We start from the raw sequence: 11,191 nt of genomic DNA, 5'->3' as shown, positions 1-11,191 counted from the left end.
TTTTATATAATAGCTGGAGCCGTAGAAATGTTGTTTTCCCTGGTTCCTCTGGGTAACCTAATATAAATTATTACAAAACTGTCACTAGAGCCACTTTTATCAAATGTTTTTGTAAACGGCTTTAACTAAAAAAAAAAAGTTACTCCCCACATAAGGAGAGCCAGAGCTATCTTAAGAGAAGACAGAGCCCTACCAAATGAGTTGTTAATATTCTTCTCGCTCAGGCTCCACAAAAATCCTGGCCCCGCCACTGGCATTGCAAGTGTAGCATCCCAACACCACAAACATGTTGGCAGGTGCAACTCTAGCAACCAATTGAAAAGCGAGCACGCCGTGGTGAAATGGTGTTAGAATATGGAATAATAAGTAGTTATGATCATCCACAAGTGTATGTTTTTGAACATTTCCACCTGTCACGTTTTGAACATTTCCTCCTAAGGGACGTTGGCACCCAACGACACCCTGTGATCACAAATAATCCCCTGTATTCACACGCAAATGAGGGCATTCAGACAACGTGTTCCATGCAAGTTTTTCAGCCCAACATGTCATCGGTGTTCGCCTCCTTTAGAGGATCTGCCACTCTTCTGCTTCACCGGAGCCATCAAGGTCATCGTCGTTGGCCATGCTACTGCCAGAACAACCCAGCCCATCATCCTGTTTATACATTTGCTTCGATGGCTCGATTGACTGCACAACGGTAAAGAGTGGCGCTCCATTGGCCTTCTCTGCCAACTCAGTGGCCCGAGAACAGAAATCATCAAAGTCGCCTGCATAAAAAGATGCAAATAGAAAACATAGAGATTAGAGCTTGAAAAAATGACTGATGGGCATCTGAGAAACTACAACGGCTCACCTTTGTCGCGACAGTAAAAACCAATAGCTAGGGATGGATCTATTTGTTCTAGAGCCAAATCTCGTACAACACTGTACAAGTGCAGACACATGAATCAGAGGCATGCATAGAGAATGAATCTGCAGTTCCATTCATCAGATTTCATTCCACAACAGCACACATACCTGCAGTGGTACGAGGAAGTGTCTGCCTCCAAGTTATCCGGTGCAATGTCGACCGTCTGACACATAGAGAATTCCAGTATTACTACCATTACTATATAGCTAAAAAATCATGCATCCTGGCCAATGCATTGGCCCATTATCTGTGTTTTCGTAGTGTTAAAAAATGGTACTCCAAGCAAACAAGAGTGCACAAATTGAAAAACAGTAGTATATACATACACAAGGCACAAGCACAGTTATGTCTAACAAAATTGGTTGTGTCAGGGCCCATAAGGGATACAAATGACTCATAGGCTTAGCATGGCTCCTGCTAATTAAGACCAATGAAAGTTAGGATACAAAAACTTTGCTCTATAATCCAGAAAATGGAATCCTTGCTGATTTCACATGATAGCTGCCAAATTAAACAATCTACAGTGCTATCAAATACCATGTCATCTTTAACTACCGATATAGTTTGGCCATGCCTTGACCTGAATCTTCAGCTGCCAAGTTCAGGGACCCAATTGGGACAACCTAACAAATTTTAGGGACTCACAATGCACTTCACTCCAACAGAAATAACCAGATTATAGTTGCCTAAGTAATAGGAATTTCTGCAGAATAGACATGCCACTGTTGTCTTTGAATAAGAGAATGGAACTCAGTTCAAACTTGAAACTTGAAAGGTGCCAGACTATATCCATGATCTTAGACAACTACTTAATGGCATTCACATACATGAAAGAACATACCGTTTTTAATTTGATACTTCTTAAGTATGGTGCTCAACTTAAGTTAGAAGGTAGAAAACTATACAGCATTTCTGAAATAGATGCATCTGCATGCTAAGTAAATATAAAATGTATGCAGGTTTACCATCTGAACGTTATGGGGATCTAGGTAGAGGGCCCTATCATCCTGTACCCCAGCAATGTATGTTGATGTCCCAGGTTTTCCACCTAAAATGCCCAAGCTTTGTGGGAATGTAAACGTCTCCTTTAGTAATGGGATGTACCTGATAGAAAGGAAACAGGTACTAATTAGTTACATATCAATACATCAACAGAAACATCAATTATTAGAGGGCATCTTTATTCATTGCCATGATGGCTGAATGGATTTAAGATTGGTTTGTATCTTTAGAATAACCATCTATATAATAACCCATCATGTTGGACTACAATATCGCAATATTAGCCATTTTTACAAAATCAGTCCCAGGCACGTCACTGTCCTTAAGTTATGTAGTGTATAGGTAGGTAAGCCTAACTTAGGATGGCTCTTAAATTCAGATAGCCTAGCATGGATCCTTATGCAGCCCCCACAGGATGGAAATTTAGCTGATTACCTTGGATTAATTTTGTCAAGGCCAAGAACCAGAGGAACTAACAAAAGCATAGGTGACCATGTAGAATGTTCTTTGTTGAAATCAGAGCAAAGCTGAGCAGCAACATCGATGCAAACAACTGGAGCTCCACCTCTTTCACCATCTTCATCACCCGAAACCACATAAAGCGCCATAGGGAAATTTTCCTTCCCATCGACAGCATCAGCTTGCTCTCTATTTGTGCGGATAAGGGTCTGCCATGCCCGGCACATAGCATATGGACCCACCCATGATCCAGCAGCCAGACCATAATTCCTTCCAGCTTGAAGTAAATTGTGAATAGAGAAAGCACAAGCTTCAGAATCACCAAATAGGTGTAAGACCCCTATATAATCTGGGTTGTATGGCTGCATATGAACATTTGGTCATTATAAGCAACCCTACATTAAGAATTTAAAGAGCTCCATCACCTACTATAACTGAGCAGAAGTTCCTCATTTTTCTTTGCATAGGTGAACCTCTAATACAGACCAGAATAATCAATTCATATATCTCTCACCTTCTCTGGGGGCTTTCTCCAAGATCTTCCAAGATGGTGAAAAATCAGTGCCTGCAAAATTTTGCCATATAGCTTGTCTGTTACAGCTTACAATTGCAGTGGCAGTGACCATCCTGGCAATGAAGGGACACTTTGAAAGGGACAAAGTTTACCTGAGCAACCAGCATCTGACTGCTTCTAACCATGCATCCCCAGTTCACATCACTAGTCAGCTTGGAATCAGATATTGCATCAAAGCCTGGGACAATAAACATGTCAATATCTTCTAGGCACCCGTGGACACGAAATTAAGTTTCCACCACAAACGTAGTACTGCAAATCCTAACCTTTCCGGTAAGTGATCCATATCCTGGAAGAGAAATCTTCCAGAAACGCAGCATGCCCGCTGTCAGACTCCGAGTCGCCGGACTCCTCTTCCTCAGGAGGCACCTTGTAGCATTTACCAAGGAACCACACGTCACCGGAGGTCAGAACCCTGGCGCACCCCAGAAGACGCCACATGGAGCCGCTGCCCACGAACCTCCTCAGAATCCTGGACCAAGCATAGGATCCCGAGGACGACTTCGTCGACCTGGCGTCGCACACCGGCGACGACGAGGAGTCCTGCTGCTGCCCCTCAAATATGGCAAAAGGGGGCGTGAAGACGCCGGACAGGATGGAGGCCTTGGGCTGCCTGGAGCCTCTGTCTTCCTTCTGATCAGACCCAGAGGAGGAAGAGGCAACGGCGGCAGCTGGGGTGGCGGCGGCGGCGGCTTTCCTCACGTGGTGAATCTGGTGGAGGTGCAGGTGCTTCTTCCCTCTCAGGCAAGCTCGTCATCACCTAACCTAACGCCGCATGTGTGTGAAGACACCCACGATGTCCTAGCAAAGTAACGAATCAGCTGTGTAAATCGTAGGCTCTTCAGACCCTACACTGAATTTGCTCAGAGCTAATGTAAAGTCTAAGACATAATAGCAGTAGCACCAAACATGGCGAGGAGCTTAGTTCATAGCAATCTGGCAACACCAAGGCGTAATTCGTAATTACACGCTAGCAGCATCGACAGAAAACTTGCAATTGGGGTTGGGGGCGACACGGGCTAGAACTTAGAAGCAACCCCGCGCGGGTAGGTAAGCGCCGTGCTCGACTAGGTCAGCGGAGAGCACAGGATCGAAGAAATCCCAGATTCAACAGGGACTCCGCAGCAGTACCGTAGGTTGTTGGGCAAGGCCCGGCGGGCAATTTAGTAGTAGTACCGGCCGCTGGAAGAGGGGGAGCGGCGAGAGAAGGGTGGCTTGCTTACCCTGCGGCGATCCAGTCCTCGGCGAGACGAGGTCGGCATGGGGTGCGTAAGCGTCGAGGGATCGGGGCGCACCGCGGAAGGGAGAGGGGGGTGGAGGGGAAGAGGAGGGGAGGTGGCGTGGCGGAGTCGGAATCGGAGGGGAAGAGGAACAAGGGGGAGAGGGGGACGAAGACGTACGGGCGTATCGAGCTGGGCTTTGGCAAGACCAGAGGAATTTCAGAGTTGGTGGGCTTGTCTCATGGTATGGGCCCTCGTTAGAGCCCAAGTGTAATGGGAATCCCTCGGACTGCGACCGGGACCGCGACCGCGAGTGGTGGATGCATCATGCGTGCGAGTGCCGAATTTGCACGGGCACGTCAACACACCCTGTGCCGCCCGTTTGGGCCCGTTGTTTACAGAAATGTGATGCGATTGGCACGTATATGGATAAATTTTCTCAAAATTCATGCGAATTTTATATGATGTGACGTGATTCAAGTGGGTGGGTTAGTTTGTGAAGGGGACGGCTACCGGTGAAGTCAACGCTCGCTTCGGGGTTACCGGGGATTGGGCAGCTGAGCTGATTGCACGGCACGACGCTGCTTTGAGCCGTGGCTTCCACGCCCAAGCAACAAAAGAGATGGCCAGATGGGAATGGAAAGGAATTTCAAATAGGAGTAGAGTAGTGGAGTACTCTTCTTCCTCCACCCTGTCCAGAGTTGCCTGCTCCGTTTTCCACCCTTCTTGGCGTAAGGACAACATTATCCCGCGGCCTCATCTTCCTCCCCGCGACAACTTCTTCTCCGTGGTCCTCCTCGCGACGAGCACGCTCCCGCAGTCTTCTTCTCCCTCCCCGCGCTCGTCCTGCTCGTCCTCGCCCCTGTCACCGACCATCATCCTGCCACGGACGCTAGGGTTCGCCAGAGCCTTCTTCCCACCTCCTCCGACCACGGCGAGCTCCGGTAGTGGCAACCTCCCTTTGGCCATGGCACCCCTGCCCTCCCTGGCCCGGCCGCCGCCGCCAGGGCTCCTAAGCTGCCCGACCTCCTTCCCCATACACCTGGCCAGCCTGCCCGGGCCCTTCTAAGTCCGCCGAATTTAGGGAAGAAGGGTGGGGCGCAGCTGCCAGAACCCTAGCCGCGCCATCATCGTCTTCTTCATCTCCGACCTAGCATCGGCGAGCCCTCCTCCCCCTCTTTTCTTCTCTCTAATGGCGGCATGGCCTCCTTCCTCTTCCTCTCTGTCGGGCACGTGCGCGGCCACGGGTCGCGCGAGCGCAAGGCGTCGTGTAATAAACTTTGCATTTGCGTAACCCCCATTACTACGTCTCCGAGGGCAGTGAGAGAGTGATCTTCCCAGACGGCGGAAGGCAGCAGCCAGAAAAGAATCGCATCTGGCCCATCAGATGCTTCTGCAGTATATATGGGCCTGGCCCGTGCAACCGCCCAAGCTTGCGTACTCTAGTCCAAGGCTGTAGACACAGCTTTGCCTTGGCTTGGCTCATTTGCCTGATGATAAAACAAATAATGATCCCAGCAAGTCTAGGGGGAAAAAATGAAAAATACCCAAGTCCTCTCAATCTTATTTTTATTTTCCTTTTTATATAAAAATGAAGCCAATTCTGGATGCTACTATAAATTAAATTCACTAAAAACAGACAGTAGTAAATAAATACTAAAATCATTGAAAGAACATGCAAGCAAGCAATCAAACCTTGCGTTATTCCCGGGATCTGAAGGAACTTGCAAGGCACTATGCCACTATGGCAGCTGGGTGCATGCATACATCCGGATGCGGGCATGTTGTCATGTGCCATAGTACCAGTCCAGCTCAAACCAAGCAAAGCTGCCTGCCCGAGGACATGCTGCTAAGTAGTTGGAGTATTTTCTTTTCCATTCCACGGCAGAGCAGACAACAAGAGCAAGAGAAGAAAGCCGCCATCATCATCGTATATTGGTCAATGAATAAATCTATCTACTAACAGCTACCGCTAGACGTGTGCAATTGGCAACTAATAATCCTTACTTTCCATCTTTTTTTTTCAAGATTTACCAACCACGGCTCGTAGTAGATCACCATCACAATCAAAATCACATGTGTGATGCAGACTGGCAGGCATGCATGATTGATGATCCAGAGCTGCCAAGCTGGGGCCGGCCGGCCGGCGACAGCATGGCTCCTCGTCACTATTTGCCATGACTTTTTCTCTCCATATATGTCACACTTGCTCTGGTTTGGTCGCCAAGGGGAAAGTGCCGTCGCCTCTGACCCTCTCTGGACGCATCAAGAAGCTGCAGTCGTCGATTGACGAGGAACACAAGCACCGGCAAACATGGTGCACGGGAAGCTGGAGGTCCTTCTCGTCTCCGCCAAGGGCCTCGAGGACACCGATTTCCTCAGTAAACCTCTCTCCCTCTCTCATAGCTTCCTCCGATCCTCTTCTTCTCCGCCGGGTCGCAAAAGTTGTCCCCTTTCGTTCTTGGTCCCTTGTTGTTCTGTGAGCCGTACGCGCCACGCCTGTGCTGTCTTCGTTGCGCGTCGTATATATGTGCTTCGTCACTGCCGGTTGAGGTAGATCTGCGAGCCACGCAGCACAGTAGATGCCATGACTAACCGTGGTGTTCACAGTTCACTGTTCAGTGATCATGCCTGCTTACGGCATGTTCATCGCTGATCTAGCTCCGTATTTGTCACCGTGGGTCGGCAAACTGTAACGAGCTCTGGATTTTCATGTACTGACTAACCTGCCTGGATCGTCAAAAGCATTTGGATCAGTCTCATACTGATCGATGCGTGAGATCTTTGTTCTGTTCTAAAACAAGTACTAGTAGTTGTATATATGCTGCAGCTGAAGAAAAGTTCAGTATACGGTTACTGTAGCATCTTCTTGATCCTTGTCGGTACTCGGTACTAACCCATGTATCTTTTTATGCCTTTTTCTTTGTGCAAATGCAAATGCTCGTCAGATAACATGGACCCCTTCGTGATCCTTACATGCCGCACCCAGGAGCAGAAGAGCAGCGTTGCAAATGGTACGTGTAGTGTAGGAGTACTTTTTTTTACCATTCATTCACAAGAATCCCCATTTCTTCGTTGAGTTTGTGTATCTGCTATTGCTAGAGGGCACATCACTTGATATATGCAGTGATGCGGAAGGTAACTCGATGCCAATCTTGCTGTCCATTTTTTTCAGGAGCAGGAAGCGAGCCTGAATGGAACGAGACCTTCATCTTCACAGTCTCTGACGAAACCCCGCAGCTCCATCTCAAGATCATGGACAGCGATCTCACCGATGATGATTTCGTTGGCGAAGCAACGTAAGTAATTATCCTTATCCGACAAACCATACCTGCAAATTTACTCCTGCATGCACGGAATTGCAATACTACAGCTTGTGAAAAATCTATGTTCTTTCTGAGCCAAGTTCAGAAGACCAGGATGCCTCTCTCTGAACTTTCAGTTATACATATTGCATGGTTTTGTCGCTCTAAGCAAGCCTGACTAGCCTTTAATTTGTGCACCTGTTCTTCTGAACTGCTTTCGTTCAGCATCCCCCTGGAGGCTGTGTTTCAGGAAGGCAGCCTTCCTCCGGCAGTTCATCCGGTCGTCAAGGAGGAGAAATACTGCGGAGAGATCAAGCTTGCACTCACCTTCACTCCAGCAGCGGTATATCACTAAACTAAATCTCCCTTGCAACATTCTTGCCAGCTGCAACAGTCAAGCCATGCTATCAGCCTGTATTACATATCACAAACTCACAATGGATGCGATGCTAATCTGATCAGCACTCTTCTCCAGGAAACTCGCCGCCCTGATGACAGCATCTGGAGTTGATCTGCCTGAAATGCATGCGTCGAACAAGAGGACAATTTACTGAAGAATTAGTATTGTTGTTATGCGACCCTGTATATGCTTTGTCATGAACTGAATGTTTGCATGTAATTCCCAGCACTGCGATAACTATTCAGAGCTGTTTGGTTTGTGCACCTCACCGAGTATATATGCATGGCCTGCAGAACTATCATCATCTCTCAAACAAAGTTGTAACTATGAAATGGGTTTACAACACTAACATTTCCAAACAGCAACATAATTACAGTTTCACATGTACAGCAGAATTGGATCACCTAGACTTTAAATAACTGCCACCAAAGACTGTGTAACATGAGGACAAGAAAAACCAAATGCAACCATACGAGTCTGGAAATTAATTGCAACCAGGTAACCACAAGACTTTGGGAAAATACAGGACAAGCAACATGTCCGCGAGAGTTCAACGCTCCTCGGATCGATCAGCTTTTAGACAAACACACGGATGAAGTACTGCTCAATGCTCATGATCAAGCTGGTGTTGATCTCTTTTGCTTAAGGCCTTCCTCTTGTTTTTCGTGTCTTGCTGGCGCCTGGGGTCCCTGATGCTGCTTTGCCTTTTGCCTTCTTATTAGTTTTAGCCTTCTTACCTTTTGATTGACATGGAAACATAAATTAGTTAGCAAGATTCGACTGCAAAACATCAATTCCTGTTACTGAAGCTGAGCACTACAAAATACGCATTCACTTTGATAGTTTGAATATCAGGCCTGGCTACGCTCAATGATATGCCACATCTATCTCGTGTTTACACCCAATGATATGTCACATCTGCCTAAGGGTGTCTCCAATAGACTTTTAAAAATGCTAAAAAATAAACATAGAGCAGCTTAATATATTAGCATGAAAAATCGTGTGAGCGTAAACAACAAATGAATTAAGTATACGAGTTTAGCTCTTCATAAAGTGCTATCTAGTTGTTTTTCATCGTTCTCTTTCCTTTCTACTGTATAAAATATACTATAAGTTAGCTCTTCTACTAAGTATGTATTTTGCTTTTCTCATACATATGACAAAAAAAAACAAGACTTCCACTTTCAATAACAATTGCTGATGTCAACAACATCTCGTGCACTACTCCAATGGATTGGCCCTCTACTAATTATCATGTGCGGGTCCACGAGTCATACAGTTGCATGCATGTTCGGCACATGAGTAAACTAGTAGCCGGATTTTCTTTTTTTTTCACGATCAGGGGAATATAGCCCAGTTTTTCATTAAGCAGAAGAGAATTACAAGATCTAGCTACGAGAGAACCATCATAGCACAGGATTACCAACCACTAAGCCAGTGGTGAGTAAACTGGAATATAATGTAATAAACAAGAAAGAAAGAGAGAAAAAAAGGAGCGACTGCCCTCAACACCCAAAACCTACCAACTGAGCCTACAAGAAAATGATACAAAGGCGCAATGGTTGCCTACAAACAAGACGGTGCCCTGGTGGCAAACAATCCACCCAGAGAGAAGCGAGCATCCAGCAGCAACGGCGGCAAAGCATCTGCCAACGACCACGGCGGCCAAGCATCCGCCATGAGAAGACGCCCTGCGGCAAAGCATCCGTAGGGGGGCGACCAAGACACACTCGGCAGTAAAGCATCTGCCAGAGAGGAGGCCAACGACAACGACGACAAAGCATCCGCCAACGACCACGGCAACCAAGCATCCACCAAGAGAAGATGCCCTACGGCAAAGCATCCTCAGGGGGAACGACCAAGACACACTCGGCAGCAAAGCATCTGCCAGTGAGGAGGCCGACGACAACGGCGGCAAAGCATACGCTCGAGAAACCAATGATGGCCAAGCATCCGCCATGGAGATAAGGATAGCGGCAAAGCATCCGCTATGGCAGCCAAACGACGACGGCAAGGTCAAATGCTGCAGGACAAACCATTACGAGTAAAACAAGAGCACACACAGGCACAACGAGAGACTCCACCAAAAGCCGACGGAACAGATGAGCCATGGATGTCAGCGACCGCAAGGGAGACAAGCGATGAGCTGGAGATTCTTTCGTGACTCCTTCAGGAAGGAGGTGACGCCCACAGTGGACGCCATCATTGTTGGCCTTACAGCTTGTAAGGCGGGGTTTACACCCAGAATCTGGCATCATCGGCGGGAAGCATGGGGGTTCAACAACGATGCCTCCAAGGAGGAATGTGGTGCTCGAGGCGTCACCGCCGCCCGCTCGACCAAAACCGAGCTGAGCTTTCGCCCAGAACTCCATGCCTCCAACCTGCCGCCCTAGGCAGCCAGCAGGGTGACGTCAACCCCGCAATTGGGGCTCAGCATCGCGCGGAGCCAGCAGGGTCAGCTACAGAAACGTGAACTGACCGTCGGCCTAAGAGCCTGCCGGTCGCTGGCCGCCGAAGTGCGAGCCAGCTGCTGGGCACAAGGGGCGCACGTAGCTGGCCGGGTCTGCCCGACCCCTAGTGCTGGAGGCCAGCCGCTACCCGTAGACCGCGAATCTAGGGGCCACGCACGGCTGCCTGCATCACAACCCCGGCCAAAGCTTGCCGCCCATCCCCGTATAGAGGAGGCAGGTCGGCGCACGCAGCTGGACCTGAAGGCGCCAGATCCGCCCGGCTTCAGGCTCTAGAGGCGCCGAATCCGCCCACCCCATAAACGCGGATGTAGGGTGCGCGCGCGACCAACTGCCGGCGTCGCAGACCCGGCCAGATCTGTCCGTCCCTAGGATGGAGGAGGCTTTTTGGTGTAGCAGCCGGCCGGATCCCGCGTGGCACCGTAGCCCCGGCTGCAGTTAGCCGAGCACGCGCGGAGTGCGGCTGCAAGATCCGGCCACCACAGAGCTAGATCCGGCGCCCAGGAACTCCGCCAGCCCATGGTTGCCGTTGCTTGAGGTGGAGCTCGAGGAGGACGGGAGGAGGAAGGAAGAGGAGGCAGGAGGGGAGGGGAAGGAGCGGCAGCTGCCTTTTTGAGGCAGGACCACTGCGGGCCGCCGCCACCGCACATCAGAAGGAGCGACGACGACGACCGGAGGAGCGGCCCCGAAGGACCGGCGACGACAGGGGTTGGCCCCGAGTCGCCTCAGAGAGATGACGTGGGGGTCGTGGGTGTCCTCTGCTGCTCACTCCATGTCCTGATTTTTTGGCCGCATAAGCATAACTGATGTCACAAGGTTACAAACATAAGCCACTTATATGCCAGATTTT

The 11,191-nt window shown here is 49.0% G+C and overlaps 2 protein-coding genes across 3 annotated transcripts; one reads left to right on the top strand and one right to left on the bottom strand.

The window, feature by feature from the left end:
- Positions 1-334: 334 nt before the first annotated feature.
- Positions 335-4,331, bottom strand: LOC136494204 (cysteine protease ATG4B-like). The gene is given in 9 exon segments (XM_066490369.1): positions 335-770; positions 857-927; positions 1,021-1,076; positions 1,879-2,017; positions 2,351-2,736; positions 2,889-2,939; positions 3,041-3,126; positions 3,215-3,641; positions 3,643-4,331. Coding segments are annotated over 9 exon segments (1,482 nt in total). The 5' UTR covers positions 3,706-4,331; the 3' UTR covers positions 335-567.
- A 2,049-nt stretch (positions 4,332-6,380) lies between these two features.
- Positions 6,381-8,171, top strand: LOC136494203 (16 kDa phloem protein 2-like). Of its 2 annotated transcripts, none has more exons than XM_066490368.1 (5): positions 6,381-6,549; positions 7,117-7,182; positions 7,344-7,467; positions 7,699-7,816; positions 7,936-8,171. In XM_066490368.1, the coding sequence occupies exons 1-5, from the start codon at positions 6,483-6,485 to the stop codon at positions 7,963-7,965; spliced, it is 405 nt and encodes a 134-aa protein (XP_066346465.1). In that variant the 5' UTR covers positions 6,381-6,482; the 3' UTR covers positions 7,966-8,171. The 2 variants fall into 2 exon arrangements, with proteins under 2 accessions (XP_066346465.1, XP_066346464.1); XM_066490367.1 differs by having other exon boundaries at positions 6,384-6,549; positions 7,949-8,171.
- Positions 8,172-11,191: the final 3,020 nt, after the last annotated feature.

The sequence above is a fragment of the Miscanthus floridulus genome, chromosome 11 (assembly GCF_019320115.1).
Source record: "Miscanthus floridulus cultivar M001 chromosome 11, ASM1932011v1, whole genome shotgun sequence".
In the NCBI taxonomy this organism is placed as follows: Eukaryota; Viridiplantae; Streptophyta; class Magnoliopsida; order Poales; family Poaceae; genus Miscanthus; species Miscanthus floridulus.
Note: the sequence above shows the minus strand (reverse complement) of the source record. Positions and strands in the feature narration are given on the sequence as shown.